The 19,997-nt window shown below is 55.0% G+C and overlaps 1 protein-coding gene across 2 annotated transcripts; it reads right to left on the minus strand.

Annotated features, from left to right (window-relative positions):
- Positions 1 to 969: 969 nt before the first annotated feature.
- IFT27 (intraflagellar transport 27) lies at positions 970 to 18,293 on the minus strand. Of its 2 annotated transcripts, none has more exons than XM_003989232.6 (7): positions 17,833 to 18,288; positions 11,698 to 11,777; positions 11,052 to 11,111; positions 9,851 to 9,910; positions 7,827 to 7,944; positions 6,805 to 6,914; positions 970 to 1,202 (listed from the first exon to the last, which is right to left on the minus strand). In XM_003989232.6, the coding sequence occupies exons 1-7, from the start codon at positions 17,864 to 17,866 to the stop codon at positions 1,104 to 1,106; spliced, it is 561 nt and encodes a 186-aa protein (XP_003989281.1). In that variant the 5' UTR covers positions 17,867 to 18,288; the 3' UTR covers positions 970 to 1,103. The 2 variants fall into 2 exon arrangements, with proteins under 2 accessions (XP_003989281.1, XP_044918252.1); XM_045062317.1 differs by having other exon boundaries at positions 1,143 to 1,281; positions 17,833 to 18,293.
- Between the last annotated feature and the right edge of the window lie 1,704 nt (positions 18,294 to 19,997).

Raw genomic sequence — 19,997 nt, forward strand, 5'->3', positions numbered from 1 at the left:
GGGTGAGGGGGGGGGGAGGAGAGGGAGGTGGAAGGGGCAGCGGCTGTGAGCAGGGCTCTGGAGTCCACGATCCTGGCTCTAACACCCCTTGGCTAAGTTACTTAATTCTGACTCCGGTTGCTCAATCCATAGAAGTGGGACGAGAAGACTGAACGGCAAGGATTAAATGAGCTAATATACGTAACGTGCTTAGCCCAGGCAGAGACATGGCCGGCCGTCAACAGCACCCAGAGTCATTTTCGTGATCATCGCTGCCATTGGGACAAACCCAGGTCTGTCCACCCCGAAGCTGGCGCTCTGCACGAAGCGGGGGGGGGGGGGGGGGGGTGCGGGCTGAGGGAGGGTGATGAAGCCGAGGGCCCCCGGGGGGGAGGGCGCAGTGACAGGCGGCTTTCCAAGCCAGACTGCGGCCCACAGCCCTGATGTAAGAGGCTATGAGGAACCTCTGTGGGTCTTTAATCAGGGGAGTACAAGGGTGAATATGGGGTTTTAGGAAGATTAATCTGGCAGCAGGCACAGGGTGGAAAGAGTCAAGCTTAGTACAGAGAATTATGACGGCTGCCAGGCTCCGAGAGGCAGGTCAGTGAAGGAAAACGGCCTGGTTCTCGGCTCCCTGGGCACCCAGGGTTCCCGGCAGCCGGGAAGGGCTGGGGGCCCCGAGGGGGCCGGCAGAGGGCACCGTGTGGTCAGCGACAGTAGCCACTGCAAGGGACCTCTGGCACCTGCACAGAACAGGCAGCAAAGTGAATGCGTGAGAATGAGACGGCCACCGGCCCCTCGGCCGTGTGGCCAGTTCCGAGCTGCCATCCCACTGCGGGCTGCGCTCGGTGCAGACCCTCCAGGGCGGGCGGGACCACCGACTCGGGCAAGTGCCAGCTGCCTCCAGCGAGGGGCCACCAAGGTTCTGAGCGCCGCTCCCCAGGCTGGTCTGGAGCCGGGGCTGCCCCGGCCAAGAACGGAAGGAGATGATGCTTCTTTACCTTCTTTTATTTAAAGCTGTGGAAGGGCCGGGCAGTTCCAGCGTCTCTTGGCCCCGAGGAGCCGCGGCCGCTGGTGGCTCCCCAGCAGCACGGCGCCTGGTGAGGCGCAGCCCACCCCGGCCCTCACAGCAGCGCGTGGAACACCTCCACCTTCTCCCGGTACAGGTGGTGGAACTGCTTGGCCAGGCAGCGGAAGGGGGCTTCACAGTTCTCCAGCTCCTTCTGTAGAGACAAGAAGCCGGTGGTGTTACCGGATCGCTGCCGTTCACCTCACCGGCAGGGCTGGCGACAACCGCACCCCCTGTGTAGGAAGGAAACGGAGACGCCGACAGGTTATGGGAACTTGCAAAAGCCACATGCCTGTCAGTGGGGAAGCTCGGTCTGTACCGGATGTTTCTACAAGGCGTGTACTTTCGGCCACGCTCACCACGTGTGTGACGGGAGACTGGAATGAGACGCGTCCTCCCTTAGGTTTGACTGGGGCCCCGAAGGCCAAAGCAAAATCACAGACGGGCAAGGATGCCCACAGTCACCTTGAATCAGGCAAGGCCGTGGCACTGACCCCTGGGGTGCCTCTCCCTCACCCCGAGCCCAGTGGGAGGTTCCAAATGAAGACAGAGGCCCTGGGGGCTCAGGCCAGTGCCGGAGCCAGGCCTGGGAAGCATCGAGGTCCAACTGGGGCTGGCTGCTTTGATGGCCCAGCCAGGAGAGGGTCGCAGCAGCCCTGCCCTGGACCAGCGGTGGCCTGAGCGGGGAGCCGGCCTGCTGTGGCCTTGAAGGGACTCTGCACGGACGTGCTCCAGGAGGGTGATGGCCCCAACAAGAACAGAGGGAGCCAGGCTGCGGCGGGGTGAGGGGGTGTCACCTGTGATCTGCAGGTGGTGGGGGGGGGGTTCTGCCAGTGGGCCCGGGAGGGGGCATCACGGCGATGCTCCCAAGGCGCCAGCCTGAGACACCCGGCAAGTCCAGAGGGACTGTAGCAGGTCCCAGCAGGGCCACCTGAGCCGCCTCTCCCACAGGCCGCGGGCTTGCGAGGCAGCACAAGTGTAGGACCTCGGACCAGCGGCCCGGCCTCCCACGGCAGGTGTGGCAGGAGGCATGGACGCTAAGTCATTAGGAACCTACAGTTCCCGGCACAGCGCTGTGCATTTTCATCACTGAAGTATTTTGTGACTAACGGTGCCCAAAGGACTTTTTGTTCTCGGAGAGATGAAGCAAGTTCCGGAGGTGGCCCTAGACTTTTCTCTACGGGGTGGGAAGAGCCGGCCCTCCAGGGTGAATGCGGACGAGCTCTCGGGGGAAGAAAATGGTAGCCTCTCAACGTAGCTACCGCCCTCGCGCTCTCTGTGTGCACGTGTGCATCTGTGACTTACCGACTGTTTTGCAAAATAAATTGCCAGAAGAGCGAGCTCGCTCCTTTCAGGGCAGAAGCTCAAGCTGGGAACGCATGAGAACCTGGTTTCAAACAATCCTAGGCAGCGGCCACAAGTGCAGCCTTGACAAGAGGCAACGATACCTCCCCAACGAAAGGGAAGGATTTCCAAACTGAAGAATGTTCCGAAGTCATCGAGCCCACTGCCCTCGTCTTGTAGGGGAGCGGTCTGCGGCCCGGGGCGGGGGGGGGGGGGTGCGGTGGCTCAGCTGGTGTGTGCAGAGCCGGGCCGGGGATTCGAACTCCCCAACGGGAGAAGAGCGGCCTTTCCGCTCCGCCAGCTGGGGCGACAGAAATGCACAACGGAAACCAGTTCTCACGGAGCGTGTCACCCAGACTTTCTAGCAAGGGACATCCCAAGGTGAAGGAGACAAGTTGGCCAAGAGCCGACACAGAGGGGGCGGTGCTGAGGAACCAGGGGGGCCGTCTGTAGGCGAGACGAGAACCCCCACTGTCAAGGACCAGCAGCCCTCCAGTCGGACAGGAGAGAAAGAACATCGGCAAGGCAGATGTGTGTTCCGGGCAACGCCAATGTTAAATAGTAAAATGTTACACTGGCTGAAAGGATCGTTAAGTAAGGAGCGGAAAGAACGAGGCCTACGCAGGACACACACAGGGATTTCCAAATGAATCTGAGAGCTCCCAGAAGCAAGATGTGGGGAAAATGCAATATTAAATAATAATATAATATATATATATAAAATAGAAACATTATTTATATAAATATATATTTATATTATATATTATATAAATATTATTTATATAAGTTTATATATATTTACATATAAATTTATTAGCATATAATATATAATACATATAAAATATATTTATTTATATTAATATATAATATATATTAATATAGATTTAATTTATTTATAATATTTATTTATAATATTTATTTAAGTATATATATTTATATATAATATATAAATAATATCAAAAAGTTAAGAAATACAGTGGAGATGAGCCTCTCTGTATACCAGGGAGCACCCCTGAAGTAGCAGATGTAGACGGAACCATTTTCCGAAGGCATTAAGAGGGTTTGCCAATGACAAGAATCCTGGAACCCTTCTGTTAACCGATCACAGTGTCACTGACATACCCCAGAGGATGTCCGCTTTGTGTGAAAGATCCTTAGAACAGGCTCTCAGACCAGTGCTCAATCTGGCCTATAGTTCTGCCCCTGAGAGTCCCAAAGTTGGTTCCGTGGCAGGCCAGAGCTCCTTCTAGAAGGTTCTCATGCTAGACAGGCCTGCGTTCTAGTCCTGGCCCGACTGCTCATAAGCTGGGCAACCAGGGAGAGCTATGTGACCTTTCGGAGTCTGCTCGGCATCTGTAAGACAGGGACAGCAGTGGCTGTCCGCCAGGGCTTCCAGAAGTGTCGGCAGAGAACGTGTGCAAACACCTAGCCCATAGCAGGCCCTCAGCAAACGTCGGTTCCCTCCCTCACCTTCCTGCAAGAGGAACCCCTCCTCAAGAAGGAGGGGATCCTTCTTGAACTTGCTTGCATTTCATACTGTCCTACACCGATGGACACTTTATGTTTCTACTTTAACGTGCTTAAAACAACGCTTAATGTCAAATACTGAGGGGTGTTAGAAAGTCTAAGAGGAACCGCAAAAGACCCCAAATGGCCAAAGCCATCCCGAGAAAGAAGAACCAAGTTGGAGGGGTCAACGCGTCCTGATTTCAAACTATATTATGAAGCAGCGACAATCAAAACAGGATGGCCCTGGCATAGAAACAGATACAAAGACCAACGGAACAGAACTGAGATCCCAGAAATAAACCCCTGCATACGTGGGCGATAGTCTCTGTGATAAATGATGCTGGGAAAACCAGATATTCACATGCAAGAGAATGAAGCTTTTACAGCATTCACAAAAATTAACTCAGAATGGACTCGCGGTCTGAACTTAAGACCGAAAACCATAAAAGTCCTAGAAAAAAACGTCGGGAAAAAGCTCTTGGACACGGAACTTGGCAACGATTTTATGGATATAACAGCAAAGCACAAGCAGCGGAAGCAAAAATCAATAAGTGGGACTACATCAAACTGAAAAGCTTCTGTGCAGCAAAAGAAACAACAAAATGAAAAGAGCAGGGGCGCCTGGGTGGTTCAGTCGGTTAAGCGTCCGACTTCGGCTCAGGTCATGAGCTCGCGGTCAGTGGGTTCGAGCCCCGCGTCGGGCTCTGTGAGGACAGCTCGGAGCCTGGAGCCTGCTTCCGATTCTGTGTCTCCCTCTCTCTCTGCCCCTCCCCTGCTTGTGCTCTACCTTTCTCTCTCTCTCTCTCTCTCTCTCTCTCTCTCAAAAATAAACACTAAAACAAAACAAAACAAAAAACGAAAGGGCAACCGATGGAAAATGAGGAAATACTTGCAAATCACACATCCGATAAGGGGTGAATGCTCAAAATATATGAGGAACTTAGATAACTCAATAGCAAAAACGTAAATAATCGGATTTAAAAAAATGGGCAGAGGAGCGAACGGACGTTTTCCCGAAAAGGATATTCAAGTGACGAACTGGTACGTGAGAAGGTGCCAGACGCTTCTCACCCGCTGGGGAAGGCGAGTCAATACCACGACCGGACCCACCTCACGCCTCTTGGGATGCCCGTTACCCTAGAGAGATGGCAGGTGCCGGCGAGGACGTGGAGAGAAAGGGACCCCCCCCCCCCCCGGCACTGCTGGTCGGAACGAAAAGGGGTGAGGCCACTCTGGAAAAGCGTGGAGGTCCCTCAACTGTTAAAACTTGAACTACCGGACGGTCCAACAATCCCACCTCTGGGTAAATACCCAAAGGAAATGAAATCGCTGCCTTGAAGAGATGTCTGGACCCTCATGCTCACTGCATTATTCCTAATAGCCAAGATGTGCACACAACTTAAGTGTCCATCAACGGATGAATTAGAGACCGTGGTCTGTGTATGTGCGTAATGGGATATTGTTCAGCCATAAAAGGGAAGGAAATCCTGCTGCCTGTGACACCGTGGCTGAACCTTGAGGGCATCATGCTAAGTGAAAGAAGGCAGACAGAGAAGGCAGTCAGATTCTCGCTTACGTGTGGATCTGAAGAAACAGAAGTCACGGCAGCACAAAGCAGGTGGGGGGGTTGCCAGGGGAGGTGGGGGAAATGAGTGAGGGGCGCCAAGTTCCACTTTTAAGATGAGTAAAGTTCCGGGGGCGCCCGGGTGGCTCAGTTGGCTAGGCGTCCAACCCTCGGTTTCTGCTCAGGCCATGACCTCACGGTTTCGTGGGGTCGGGCCCCGTGTGGGGCTCTGCGCTGATGGCGTGGAGCCTGCTTGGGATTCTCTCTCTCTCTGCACTCCACCCCTGCTTGCGCTGTCTCTGTTTCTCTCAAAATAAATAAACTTTAAAAAAAAAAAGAAAAAAAACAACGGTTGCTCGCCTTGCGGAACATTCGCAGAACAAGTTACTCGCAATCCAAGCTCTTACCGTATGGCCTGATGTGGGTGGCTCAAGGGCACACGACACCAAAGATGAGAAAACCCTATCCTCAAAAGCTCACGAATCTGAATTTCATTAGTTGAGCATTTGCGATGATCGGGCCAGAAGGTAAGAGGGACACTTATCTTTGTAGAATCTAGGATTGAAAAACTTTGAGGCAACAACACTATCCAGAAGATGACCAGGGGGAAAATTCCATGTGAAAAAGCAAATATTTATCGAGCGTGTGTTCCGCACCGGGCTTTGTGCCAGTGTTTTCGTATTCGCTATCTGACTTAATTCTCCTATTTGTCACTCAATGAGGAACGGGAGTTTATTATCCCCATTTTATAGGTGAGGAGCCTGAGGCACCAAGAAACTAACGGACCCGCCAAGGGTCCCACGGTTCAGTCCTGCTGCTTCGCCATCGCTGGGCAGAGCGCTGGCCTTTACCCGCGACGCTTTCCCAAGGGAGCAGGCCGCTTGGGGGGGGATTTAAAAGGTTCACATCCACACGGCAACTGAACAGTCACGGGACCTTGGGCGAGTCCCTTCACCTCCTCAACACGGAAGTGGGGCTTATTAAGGGCCCGGCTCCCAGGCCCACGGTACCGCGAGGACCGTGAGATAATGTGCCGGCAGCACCGTGATCCATCCCGTCTCACGCAAATGCCAACAGTCGCTACGATCGAACCCAACGCGCTTGTGTTTCTTATTAAACTGAGATACAACTTTTTCCAGGGCCGGCCGGCCGATCTGCTTTACCGTAGCGCACGAGTGGCTCCTGAGAAAAGATCCTGGACTAGGAATGGGAACATCAGCTCCAAATGAGAACCTGGGTATGGGAGCATACTGACTCCATGCCTGCGAGGTCACGTGAGAAACCACACCCAGCAGGGGCCCAGTCCAGACGTGGCCACGGGGCAGGCGGAGGTACTTACCACGGATGTTTCAAAACATTCCAGGCCTTGGCCCAGGGCCCACGCCTGGGCCTGAGCCGAATCCACCGCCCGTCTGCCGGCCAGGTCTGTCTTGTTCCCCACTAACACACCTACTCGAAAGAAAACAACCAAAGCATCACATTGAACTGTGGCAGCCTGGGAGGACAGCTGGAGAGAGAATAGAGCAAAGCACACGGATTTTGAGGGGTCTGAAACGCTGGGGGAGGCTGCCTGATTCGAGGTGGTGAGCACCGGGAGAGAGAGAGGGTCCAGGGCCGGCCCCCGAGGGCCCCAGGAGAGGAGGCGGGCTTTGCTTTCCCCACACAGCTCTTGTTCAGCCCTTCTTCTAGACTTCACGTGGATCTGTCTGCCTTGTCTCCTTAAGGCTGCAAGGCGAGGGCCAAATTTATGTGAGCATTTGTGATAATTCCTAGCACATGGAGCAAACGTTAAAAATGGTCATTAATACTAATCTAAGGGCTGGGCTCAGAGTCAGGGACTCAGAGGTAATTTAGTTCCATTCCCAGCTGCATCAGCTGCAACTAATTTCTGAGCCCGTCTCTGGAGATCGCTTTCCCTGGTCTCTAATGAGGGGAATTTGTTGATCGCACATAGGGATGAAAAATAAACTGATTTAAAGCATTCAGAAGTGACAATAGGACTTGAATGTTTACTTGCGCCCCACATACAGGAGAAAATGAGGAATTCATCCCCAGGGCTGGCTTTCAGAAATAAAATCTCATTCCTATCGCTGCACCTTCCCCGTATTATCTTGAGTCTCCTCTCCGTCACCCTGCGAGGCTGGGGGTGGGGGGCGAGGGGCGTCATCTGCCCGTGTTACGGACTCCCGGAGGTGTGTGGTGAGCGTGCCAAGAGGCAGAGCCACTGTTCAATCCAGACCACCATACTCAAAGCCGGGGGCACCCTGTTTTACACCCGTGGCCACCCCTGCAATGACCTCGCGCCCGTGGACTTGAGGGACGGAGGTCCTGCTGGAAAACGCAGATGGCCGCAGCTCCTACCTGGGAGGGACGTGCCTGGGATCTGGGACCGAGCCTTCTCCAGCCACTTGCTGCAGTTGGTGAAGGACTGCTCGCTGGTCACGTCATAGACGAGACACAAGACGTTGGGACTCTCCCACTGTGCGGGACGGGCCGGATGAGTGCACGTCAGTAACGGTGACAGCGATTTCTAGGCTGGGAGAAAAATCTGGCCTTCCGAGGGAAGGGACAGGGGGTGGGGAGACAACCTCTAATAGGGATGAGAGTCAGAAGACTGAGCCAGCCCGCGGGAGAAAACAATTCACCCAAAGGAACGAAGGGGAGGGCACGGGCTCACCTCCGCGCCAGGCTGCCTGCTGGGCGCGTTCTGTGCATGGCTGAGAAACCTCCCGACCCTGCAGGGCCCGTCTCAATATCCCTGCTGCCTAGCTAAAGACACTGGGTTCAGAGAGGGTAACTGACTTGCCCAGATCAGACATGCTTTAATGACTGGGGTAGGACTGAGGCTTTTTTCTACCCAGAAAAGCTCTGGCCTGCCACTGGTTTCATTCATTCGTACTTGGTCGCATTCCTATGGAGGGCCCGCTCTCATGCAACTTATTAGGTTTTTCTGCTTTGCGGGCCTAATAGGCATCCTTTCTTCCATTAGCCAGCCACGGGAAACCTGTTTGTCCCGCATCTTCCTAATGAGGGCTGGCTGTTCCCAATGCAAAGGGCACTTTCTGCTTCTCCTGCAGTGTGCCAGCCCCAGTCCAAACCAGACCAACAACTGGACAGGGCTCACTGTCCCAATTAAGAACCAGGGCCGTGCCCGCGCGGGCCGTCGCCTTCAGGGGCCGCTCGGAGTCCTGGGACGTCCTGCTGCCCGGCACAAGGGCACAGGACAGCCCTGCTCAGGCTGTGATGCCCGTCCTGGTGTGTGAGGCTCTCTTACCCTGCCCTCCCCTCTGGGCACCCCCGTCCTGCACAATTACAGTTTATTTCTGGTGTGTCCGTAACCTCCAGGGTGTGGGGAAGAATCCTTCCTCCCTCCAGCTGTCCTGGCAAGGCCAGCCCAGGATTGGCTCTAGAGGGCTCACTCCTTCCCAAGGCTAGGCTGCCTCTTGGACTGAGCGGATGAACCCCTCACACCTTCACTCCGCAGACTAGCTCAAGAAGTCTTGCTTGATCTCCCCTTTTGTGCGTGACGGAGACACCTCTTTCCTCTAGGCCTCAGTGAGGTGACCCAGGATAGGCCTGGGATCGAGCTGGAGCCAGCGCAGGAGCCCCGAGTCAGGGTTCAGGCCGATCGGTACCAGGTGGCCCTGACTTGCCCAGACACATCCTCCCTTTGCCCCGCAGGCCAGCACCCAGGGCGCGGCCGTGCCCACAGCAGGCACGCCGTAAACATCACGGATTGACCCACGAAGCCAAGCCCGTGAGAAATGACAATCATCAGATCTCTTTCTTTTAGACAACAAAAAAGGGGCAGGAAACGATTTCTATTAAAATGTGGCCATTCTTGGAAAGGCAGGGGAGGGCTCTGGAGAGCTCAAACCTTGTAATTAGCTCACTGGCCCAGATTAGCAGAACTGTTACCTTGGAAGGTACGGCAAGCGGGATCCTGAGAGGATGGGCGGGTGGGCACGATAAGCCTGGGGCGGCAGTAGGCACAGGGCCCAGAGCAAACCCCGGGGACTGGGCCAAGGTGAGTCTGTCGCTACAGGGAGAAGGAAATATTTGCTCCTGGCATCACCAGCGGGGGCTGTCTAAAGAAGGGGGGCCCAGAGTGCTGCGGGGACTGAGTCACACGGCTCCGGCACATTCTGAACCTGGCCATTCCAGAGCTGGGGGCGGGGGAATCACGTGCACGAGCCAGTCCCGCTGGCCAAGAAGCCGCCAAGTCCCAAGGCTGGGAGGAATGGCCCTTGAAGAACTCTGCCTTGGTAGCACTGTCCTCCAGGCAGCCAGGTTGCAGTGACATTGCCGGGAGAGCAGCGAAGGGGTCAACTTTCTGGTGGAAGGGGGCGGGGGGGGGGTTAGGGAAAAGATCGCAGGCTACTTGCCAGTTTATCCAGCATTTCCGAAAACAGCTCCTTGCCGGCAGAGTCAAAAATGAAGAGTTCCTAGAACCAGAAAGGCAAGTCCCAAGAAAGTCTGCGTGTAGAGGGGAAATCGCTGGCCGCAAGTCCCCGAGACGACGCTGGGCTCACCGCAGACCTGAGACAGCCGGCACAACCAGCACTTTCTGTGTGGCGGCTCACCTCTCCTCACCCCGAACCCAAAAATCCCAGGAGTGCTAAACAGGCTGACACGTGCTCTGGTTTCCAAAAGGTCATCTGCACTTTGTTAACCAAATTGATTTTCAGATCTTCAGACAATTCTTTTCTAAAGCAGGTCACCGAGTGGGCCTGGGGAAGGCGCTTAAAGTAGGACAGCCTGCCGTCGGTCTCCGATGGTGGGATTCAGACAGAAGACGGAGGATGACCCTTCCTTGCCCCTGACCGAACCTCGGCCAGCCCATGCGAGAGCCCCTCCCCGCTGCTGCTGCTCTGGGAAGTCTCCCCCTTCGGCTCCCCTGGGCACTGATGCCCCCTGGCTGGCTTCTGACCCCGGCACACGGTCTGAAGGTCAGTGTTGCAATCTACGTTTCATGCTTTCTCACTGCATCGGGGGTACCTAAAACTGTGTTTTCTCATGGATCTCTTTAAGAAGGCGGGGATTCTTTTTTTGTTGTTGTTAATGTTTATTTTTGAGAGATCGAGAAAGAGAGACAGAGCGCCAGCAGGGGAGGGGCAGAGAGAGAGAGAGGGAGACACAGAATCCGAAGCAGGTTCCAGGCTCCGAGCTGTCAGCACAGAGCCCGATGCGGGGCCCGAACCCACAAACCGCGAGATCATGACCTGAGCGGAAGCCGGACGCTTAACTGACTGAGCCACCCAGGCGCCCCGTGGAAGGTGGGGATTCTTAAACCTTCTCTCCAGGAAAGCACATGCAAACATAATGCCTTGCGATTCAATTTCCAGAGCTGTGGACTCCCATACAGGGCCCCGGGTTAAGGACCCTGATACTCCAGTAAGTTCTGTGAGGGCAGGGCCCATATCCCAGTCCTCCCAGCCCGTATCAGTGACTCTTCCCAAGTGCTCAGACAAGCCTAGGCCAAGTGCTGGTACAGTATTCCCTCTCCGGGAGAAAGACAGTGACCACAGGGACTCTGGGCCCAGCTGGAGGAGCGGTGAGCTCTCTCAGGTCAAGGGCACCACTTACCACGCTGTCCCCCGTGTCAGGGACTGGCACCGTCTTCACCACCAAATCCACCCCTGTCGTCTGCCGAGGAAAACCGAGAATACGTGCGTCAGAGGCTCCCAAGAGGCGTGTTACAGGACACGATGAACATCTGATGCCCAGGAGGCAGAAGTGCTATGTTCTGGATTCCCTGCTGTAGAAGTTGGACAGGACCAACTAGGCTCCTCCCACTCCCGGCTCACAAGGAGGTGTATATGGTCACCCAGTGGGCCACCGGCCCGTCTGTGCCACAGGCAGCCTCACGCCCTGAGGCTCGTGGAAAAGTGATCTCCACGTGGCCATTCAAGCAGCCTCCCATCAGACTGTAGGGCTTCTTAAGGAATTCTGGAAAGTCACTCCCTCAGGGCTGAAGGACGATCATTTCTCTTTAAATTCTTTTTTAAGTTTATTTATTTATTTTGAGAGAGAGACAGTATGAGCAGGAGAGGGGCAGAGAGGTGGGGGGGAGAGAGAGATTCCCAAGCAGGGTCTGCATTGTCAGCACAGAGCCCGGCGCGGGGCTCAAACTCACGAAAACAAGAGTCGGGTGCTTAACTGACTGAGCCACCCAGGCGCCCCCGATCGTTTCTCTTTAAGCCTCGGCCAGCCTACGACTCCCACGTCTCACCAGGGTGTAGTTCTTCTGGAAATGGGCTCCATCGGTGCGGAAGATCTGTGCCAGGGCGGTCTTGCCCACTGCCGGGTCTCCTGTGAGGTCAGAGGAGGAGAAAATCATCATTTCTGTCCTGATCTGGCTTGAGAACCACCCCACCCCCACCCCCACTCCAGAGCGCTAGTTAGAAACCAGAAACTTCAATGAGTTTTCAGAGAAAACGTACTTGGCTCTCATGGGGACTTGGGAGGTGGCCGGCAGGGCCATGGGTCCGGGAGACCAGTCTTCAAAGCCCGGTTGCATTTCTTCAAGGGTAATCCTTTCATCCAAAAGAACTGACCCAGAAGGTAACAGAGCTTAAGGAAGGCTTCAGAGCACTCGGAACAGAGCTGACACACTCTTTCACTGCACACACCCCATGGGGAAAAGCTGTCACTTTCAAACTTGAGCGGACTTTGAAGTCTCGAAGGTAAAGGGCTCAGTCTCATAGGCTCACCTGCCTAGCGGAACCAATTTGAGTTCAGAGCTCCCATACTTAGGACCCTGCGTGCTTCTTTCGGGGTGGGGGGTGGCGAGAGCTGGGAGGGTTTCTGCGTTTACGGGAAGCAAGGAGTCCGCCTGCTACATCGGCCAACCTGAAATCCATTTCCAAGTGACACGTTCCACTCCGGCCTCGGCGTGCCCAGCAGCACTGCGGATCCGTCATCCCAGGGGAGGGGCCTCCCCACATCTGTCTACAGTCTATCTACAACAGCCACCGTTTCCCCCGAGCTTGCTTTACGCCTCCCGGGGTTTACCTCCCCGCCTGCCTTCGTGGGCCGACAGCCCCATGAATCGGTATCTCCAAACTAAAGGTTTATGTCATACTTTCAGTTTGAGATCTGGACCTTTCACAAGACTGTGGGGAGCAATTTTTTTTTTTAATATTTATTTTTGGGAGACAGCGAGACAGAGTGCAAGCAGGGGAGGGGCAGAGAGAGAGGGAGACACAGAATCGGAAGCAGGCTCCAGGCTCTGAGCTTTCAGCGCAGAGCCCGACGCGGGGCTCGAACCAACGAAGCATGGGATCATGGCCTGGGCCGAAGTTGGACGCTTAACCGACTGAGTCCCCCAGGCGCCCCTGTGGGGAGCAATTTAATCTGGAGGCTCTCCATGCCCACCCCTAGTCCCCCTGTCCCACCCCCAACCCCTTCCCCATGACCCTGCTCTGCCTCTGGCGATGCCAGCCTTGTTCTCATTCATGAGATCTTCTGGGCCTTGAGTGTTACAGATTCTCCTTCTGGCCCAGGCTCCTCAGCAAAGCCACCAGGGCGTTCGTGTCCGTCTGTCTTGTGCCCTCTGGGGCGATCGCCTCGCTTTCGCTCTGTTTTACAGTCGGCTTCCAGGTGCCTCTTGACTTCTCCGCAGCCCGCTGCTCTGTTCGCTTTTCGGTTTTGACTTTTCCCACCTATATAATCTTCTCTTGCGAGGCCATTACTTGCCTACTTGTGGCATTTCTCCTGTGCACCCGTCCAGGGCTGAGTGAGCTACCAGTCTTGCTTTTCTGTTTACCACCGCGTCTTAGAAGGGAACCGTTCCCACGGTCCTGTTCCCTCCTTCCCAGCCCCCACCCCCTACCGTGACCATCAGCCTCACTTGACAGATGACGCTTCCGAGGCTCAGGGAAAGCTGGGTAACCGGGCGCAGGATTCCTACGTCTCACTCTTCCCGCCGGACCCCACTCCTCTCCTAGCGCTCAGGGACCCTCCTGACCCATTTCTAACACTGCCCCTGCAGGCCCCCATCGCCGCAGCCTTGCCTGAGATCAGAGGCAGCCACGGGCTGCACGGTGGCCGGGGACCCATCCATCTCCGAACAAACAGAGCATATCACTCTCCCTCTTGCGCTCTGTCTCCACCCGCTTGACTCCAATTCTGCGTCTGAATCCAGTTGGAAATTGGCTCTTCCTGCTCGTGAAATCCCCCACAGATTTGTTCTAGTTAATTTCATAAATCTTCCTTCCGACTGTCAGTCAGAGTCACCCACACTTATGGAAAACCTCGAGCGTCGGCTGAGGAGGGATCCGGCACAAGGAAGGGAAGTAACTGATAAACACATTTGCAGAGCAACACGATGACAAGTGCGAAGGCAAACAGCGCCAAGCTGAGAACCGGTGCGTCGAGGAAAGGAACGAATGAGCAGTTTCGGCAGCGAGGCCGACTTCCTCGGGGTGGTAGGGGGGAGGGGGCTGAGCCTGGGGGACAGAGGGAGGGACGCCTGCAAAGGCACCATGCGAGGTCACTGCCAAGTCCAATGGCTTTTTCTCGGCTCCCATGCTCCTCGGTGTCTCTGAAGGATGAGTCAGCCCGAAGCAGCCCCCTCCCGCCTGGCCCCCGTGTCCTCCCACTGGCCTGGTTCTCCTGCCTCCGAACGTGGGCACTCCTGTGGGCCTGTCTGCTCCCCGTTAGTCTGTCCCGTTTACTCTCTTTCCCCTGTCACTTCTCTCTCCCACGCTTGGTCTCTATCTCCAACAACCCGTGGATGTTTCCCCTAGAATGTTGGGCCTTCAGCCGATCTATCTGTCGACAGCCGGGCTTGCGTCGCACCCCCAGGTCCCAAGGGGTCTTGCTGACCTAACCCACTTGTTCTGCCCATGTCACCAGGTGCTCACGCCTCCCGGCTGTACCCAGGCTCCTGCGACTGCCGTCTCTATCTGCAATTGCCTCTGCTCTATCTCAAGCCCGTGTTGCCTTTGTCGTCCCTGAGGACAGCGCACTGGTTACCTCAGGCCTCAGCCGGGGCTCTGTGTCCCGCCCTGGGACGTGGGAGCCGGGACTCTGCTTACGGGGGTCTCCTCTGCCAGGGGCTTCCTGTCCGGCTCTGCCAGTGCACGTTCTAGAGAAAGACTGGCAGGCGGGGGAGGGCGGATGGACTTGCCCCTTTCCCACGTGCCTGCTGTCTAAGCAGTACGTTGGCAATGGCCTTTACTCCAGCAAGTATTTACTTCTCTCCAGTTTATTACTGGACCAGCCTTTTTACTCCCGCTCGGAGACGCCAGCAGCGGGGGGACAGTGCCCTCTTCTCAGGTCTGCATCTCGGCTCCTCGGGGAGCTCTCTTCCTGAGCTTCCGACGACCTGTCTGCCTCCCTGCCTCCCTCAGCCCGGGGCGGGGGGACCCTTCCTGTAGTTGCTCTAGGTGCTGCCTTCCTGTCCCTTCATCCTTCCAGGACCTGTTTGACGGACATACCACAGGAAACACTCACATCCCACTCGTTCCCCAGCTGTCCCTTACGCCACGTCTGGGCTCCACGCCCCTGCGCTCTTGACCTTCGAGAAGCCCTCAGAGGGAACCTCCCTCCAGGTCTCCCTCTTGTCGTCACCCGTGAGGCTCACGGCTGGTAGCATGAGACTTTTCCGAGCCACCTTCTGGCGAGGCGCTATTCTCATCCCCACTGCTACCAAGGGGGCAGTAAACCCAAGTCCCCACCCCAGCGCCATCCCTCACCAGCTGTGTGACCTTGGGTCAGCGATCTCTCCGGGCCTCGGTTGCCATTTCTATAAAAGGCGGACAATAAGCACCTATCTCGTAGAATCGTTAGGAGGACGTAATGAGCTTAATATGGGCAGTGCCTGACATGCTTCAAGTCATATTTAAGTGGTTTTTAGGTAAATACAACAGATAAATGTCAAGGGTTGTCCCCTCTCCTCATCTGAGCCAGAACAAGGAGCAACTGTGCTCTGAGGGATTTCTCTGGTATCTGGGACACAACCGGCATTCTCTTTGTGTTTGCTTGATTATAAAGTATTATGCACGTCTCAGCCCTTCCGTGAGTGTGGGGGCTGCCCTGGTTCACCCCCGTAGTCCCACTGTACCTTGCACGATGATTCATACACAGGTGCTCAATAAATATCTGTTGAATGAATAAAAGCACTTGAACTGAATATCAGGTCCCTCACTGACTAGTTATAAGAGAGGGAAAAAAAGACAGATAAACTCAATTTAAAGAGTAGGCCTGGGAGGGGAGAGGAAAAAATAAAACCAGTGGTGGTGGGGGGGATGGTGTATGTGGTGGGGCCAGTGTAGAGAATGAGACTCTGGTGGGTGGTGGGGTAGGGGGGCCTGATTCGCTGTGCTGAGGTCTTTCGGGTCCTGGAAACTTCCAAGAGGAAATGCCCTCAAGGCCCTGAAAGGAGGCTGAAGTTGAGGACTAGACTGGAGTTCGAGAATCACTCAGGCAGTGGCTGAAATCAGGTGAAATCGTACCTGGGGGCTCAGTGTCAAGAGGGGCAAAGAGTCTAGCATCGAGGCTTGAGGACAGTGTAGCCGGAGGCTAAACACAAAGCCCTGGAAACCAGATCACCTGGGTCTGGAGGCCAGCTCTGCTGCATCCAGCTGTGTGACCCAGGGCAAGTGTCTTACCCTCTCTGGGCCTCAGATGCCCCGCCTGCAAATAGGATGCCAAATAATACCAGTCCCTCAGGGTTCTGGTGAGGACTCAGTGAGACACCTGTGTCGAGGGTTCGAGTACAGTGTTGGCACACAAAAGGTGCTCTGTAAGGTTGCCCCGCGGGATGGAAATTGAATTAAAAAGGAAATGAGAGAACAGTCAGAGAAGCCCACTTAAAAAAATACACAACTTTGGGGGCGCCTGGGTGGCTCAGTCGGTTGAGCGTCCGACTTCAGCTCAGGTCACGATCTCGTGGTCCGCGAGTTCGAGCCCCGCGTCGGGCTCTGGGCTGATGGCTTACAGCCTGGAGCCTGCTTCCGATTCTGTGTCTCCCTCTCTCTCTGCCCCTTCCCCATTCATGCTGTGTCTCTGTCTGTCTCAAACATAAATAAGTGTTAAAAAAAAATTTTTTTTAAATACACAACTTCAGAAAATAAGAACCTCATCCGCAAGGAAACTGAGGCTTAGAGAAATGCTGCGCCCAAGATGACACAGCCCTTCAAAGGAACAGTCAGAATCACTTTTGTTACACAATACTGCCTCTCCCGGCACTCTGGAAACTACAGATCTCTCTTGAGAACCACCAATTTTTTTGCTCCAGTGTGATCTGAGTTACTACTGTCAGGCATCTTTCTGTGTCTTTTCAGATTAGAAAGGCCATTAAAAATATCATCAATTTCCGTCTGGAAGAGAGGAATCAAAAGGGGAATTTTTTTCCCCCTCTATACCATTTCTTTCACGGGCTGGTCGGGGAACCCTAGAGAGATCCCGGGGTTCAACGGTAACACAAGTGAAGAGTTTTGCAGCTGGGCAGGTTTGGGGGGCTGAGATCCTGCCTAGGACTTTCCTTCACGAGGGGGTGACCCTGGGCAAGAGACTTGACCTCTCAGTGCCTCGGTAAGATCAAACAATACAGCACTGACCCCAGTGTGCTGCGGTGAGGGGACTGAATGAAGTGCCTGTGTCCGGCATGCACTAAGGACTCAGTAAAGCACATCTGTGTTCAGGGGCCCCAGGTCAAAATCCTGGCAAATATTTTCCTGAATGTGCTGACATACAAAGGGAACAATACAAATAATACAAATGGGAATGCCACATTGGCATTCATTCCACAACTAGTTACTGAGTACCTCCTGGGTTCCAGATATTGTTCAGGATGCTTGGGACGCGGGAGTCAACCAAACAGAGATTCCTGCCTTTGGGGGATTCAACATTTATAACCTCCTGAGTGCAGGGCAGCATGGGAAGTCTGGCTCTTAAAGACAACACACATGGCCCTTTTGCAAACTCTGGTCGACTGTACATTACGGTTTCCCATCCCTGTTACCAGAGGGGGTGCGATCAGGACAAAAAAATCCCACAACTACTGACTACCAAAGTTACCGATGCCTAACACTGGGATACACCACATGGTTGGGATGAAGCATTTATGGCGTGCTTAGCCTGATTTTTTTTTTTTTTTTAACGAGTCTACTCTTCCTGAATATAGTTTAAACTGGTGAAGGTGGTCTCAGAGTATGACAGGGAGCGGGGATATCTGCTGGAGCTACAAATGTGCCCTGGAAGAGAATTCTTCCACCCCTAGTGGCATTTACTCTATCAGTAATCGCATTAACTCGTCTTTGGAAGAGAGAAAGGAAAAGAGGGTAGGCAATTTACGCGAACAAAAGCTCTCAGTAACTTACGAAGTCTCTGGATTCTGGAGACTAAATTTCAAACTCACCTGCCAGGATGCATTTGGCCGCCAGCTTCACCATGGTAACCAACCACCTCCGCGGACCAGACAGGGGAAGAGCGGCTGCTAGAAGCGTCGGGGGGGGGGGGGGGGGCTGCCTGGGAAGGGAAGTGGGGACGGCAGACACTCAAGGGGCCTGGGGCCGCGGTGCGGACAGGACAGTGAGGTCCGGACCCTCTGGGCTGGGGGCGACTATCGCGCGCGAGGTTCGGGGCGGAGGCGCAGAGGAGCGCCAGACGGGGCCCTGCTTCAGGCCTCAGAAGGCAGCCTGGAAGGTGCGAGCGTGGCGACGGGGCTCCCGCTCGTTCCCAGCCTAGCTCCTGGCAGTGGGGATCGGGAAGCGCGACGCCGCAGCCATCGGACCCCAACCCCAGCACCGTGCCAGACGCGCTCCCCGGGCAACCACTGCCCACCTACCCCGCCTCCTCCTCCTCCTTGCTGACCCTCGATTGGCTGCGGCCAAAAGCTCCCACCCCACCCCGGCTCTCGGAGGCCAGTGGGAGGAGGGGGCGGGGCCCATAGCTCCCCCCGGCCAGACACTTCTTAGTGGTGCCTGCCCGTCAAGCTCACTCCGCTAGACGAATGGCTACTGGAGATGTCAATCATTTCCACCTCCCGCCCCCGCGCCGCCGGAAAGTTCAAGGAAATGAAACTCCCAACCTCCTCCAGCCAGAAGGCGTGAAAAGAGAAGCTTTCTGATTGGCCAGAGGCTGGCTCGGACCATCTTCGGGAGGAAGGGGGATTCGTCGCTCCCCCCGCCCTTCCGGAAGTGAGTTCGCCCAGGAGGGGCGCGTCTGGCGCGCGGGAGTTTGCAGCGGCGCCTGCGCAGTGACGTGGCCGCAGCTGCCGAAGCGGAGCTGTGAGCTGGTTTGACTTCGCAGAGGTTTTTGTGGTTCCAGGTCGCCGGCTCCTGGGAGCAAGACTGTGTCGTGCATCAGGAAATCCGATTCTTGCCCCGCATCCCGCAGGGAAGTCTTGTTTTAAAGCCCAACGATATTATGCGCTGCAAAATCTAAAATGTGAAAGTATTTCTAGTGATGTCTGTGAAAAGAAGGGAGAACAAGGAAACTTTGATGGGGGGGAGGGGTTGGACTCGGGACTTCGAAGTGCTTTCCGCCAAACCCGTTTCCTCGCTTGTAAAATGGAGAACCTATGAGCTTGCACATAATGAATGAAAGCCGGCCTCCAGGACGTTCCCCAACACACGGGGAGGGTGCACCCATCTCCGCTGACTTTCCGGGGAGGCCCCTCTTGCTCTGTGGTCCGGAAACCAGGCTGAAATCACGGCCGTCGTCCCGGCCTCTTGGCTCCCCTTTAAAGACGGGCTAGCAGAACCCGCCTCTGGGGTTGTCCTGAGGAGTCAAAGAGGGAAGTGTGTTAGGTGCTCAACAGTGAGTGTTGAATGGATGAAAGAGAAGAAATTTATCAGGACATATTTGGCTTATCACCATCATGGTGATGACATCATGGCTAGATGTACCCCCGTTGTCACTCCTGCTGCCCCTCCCCAATCTGGGATGGCTGGCTGGCTGAGAGGGAGGAGCAGCCCCTGGGTGAAGACGCCTGCGCAACGGGTATTCCCATCACTTACCGTTCAGTGACCCGGCACTTTTCTCAGCTGCCCTGTGACTTTGTGTGGCCGCCAGCCGCGTGCAGGGCAGTGAACACACACACAGTCACCCAACTGCTATGAAGGTTTCGGCCTTCATAGGGAGTCAGAATGCCCCTGCCTGGCCTTCCTGCTTCCCCCTCCAGGCTGTGCTGTCCATCATGACCCGGTTAATCCCTCAAAGGACCCCTTGACTGAGTCACCCTCCTGAGGCAGGTGCGTGGAGCTGAGACACAGAGACACATCCAGGGGTAGCCTTCTGGAGCCTCCGTTTTCTCGTCTGCGAGGGGGTAATGGTGCCTCTCTCGTAGGCTGTTGTCCTCTGCACCACATCCACTCCTCCTCTGGTGGTTGCTACTTTGTGATTTTGGTCAGCACCATTGTAAGAGCATTATGGATTTTTCCAGTGAGGTGCTAAACCCCTTACAGCGAATTCTACTCCACTGCCTCCACCATACCAAGGGCCTTCTCTATATTCTTGATGACTAATGACAGCTGCCTGACTGTCACTGGGTTCAAAGAGGTCAGAGAATTTTGGAGCCAT

This window comes from Felis catus, chromosome B4 (genome assembly GCF_018350175.1).
Source record: "Felis catus isolate Fca126 chromosome B4, F.catus_Fca126_mat1.0, whole genome shotgun sequence".
In the NCBI taxonomy this organism is placed as follows: Eukaryota; Metazoa; Chordata; class Mammalia; order Carnivora; family Felidae; genus Felis; species Felis catus.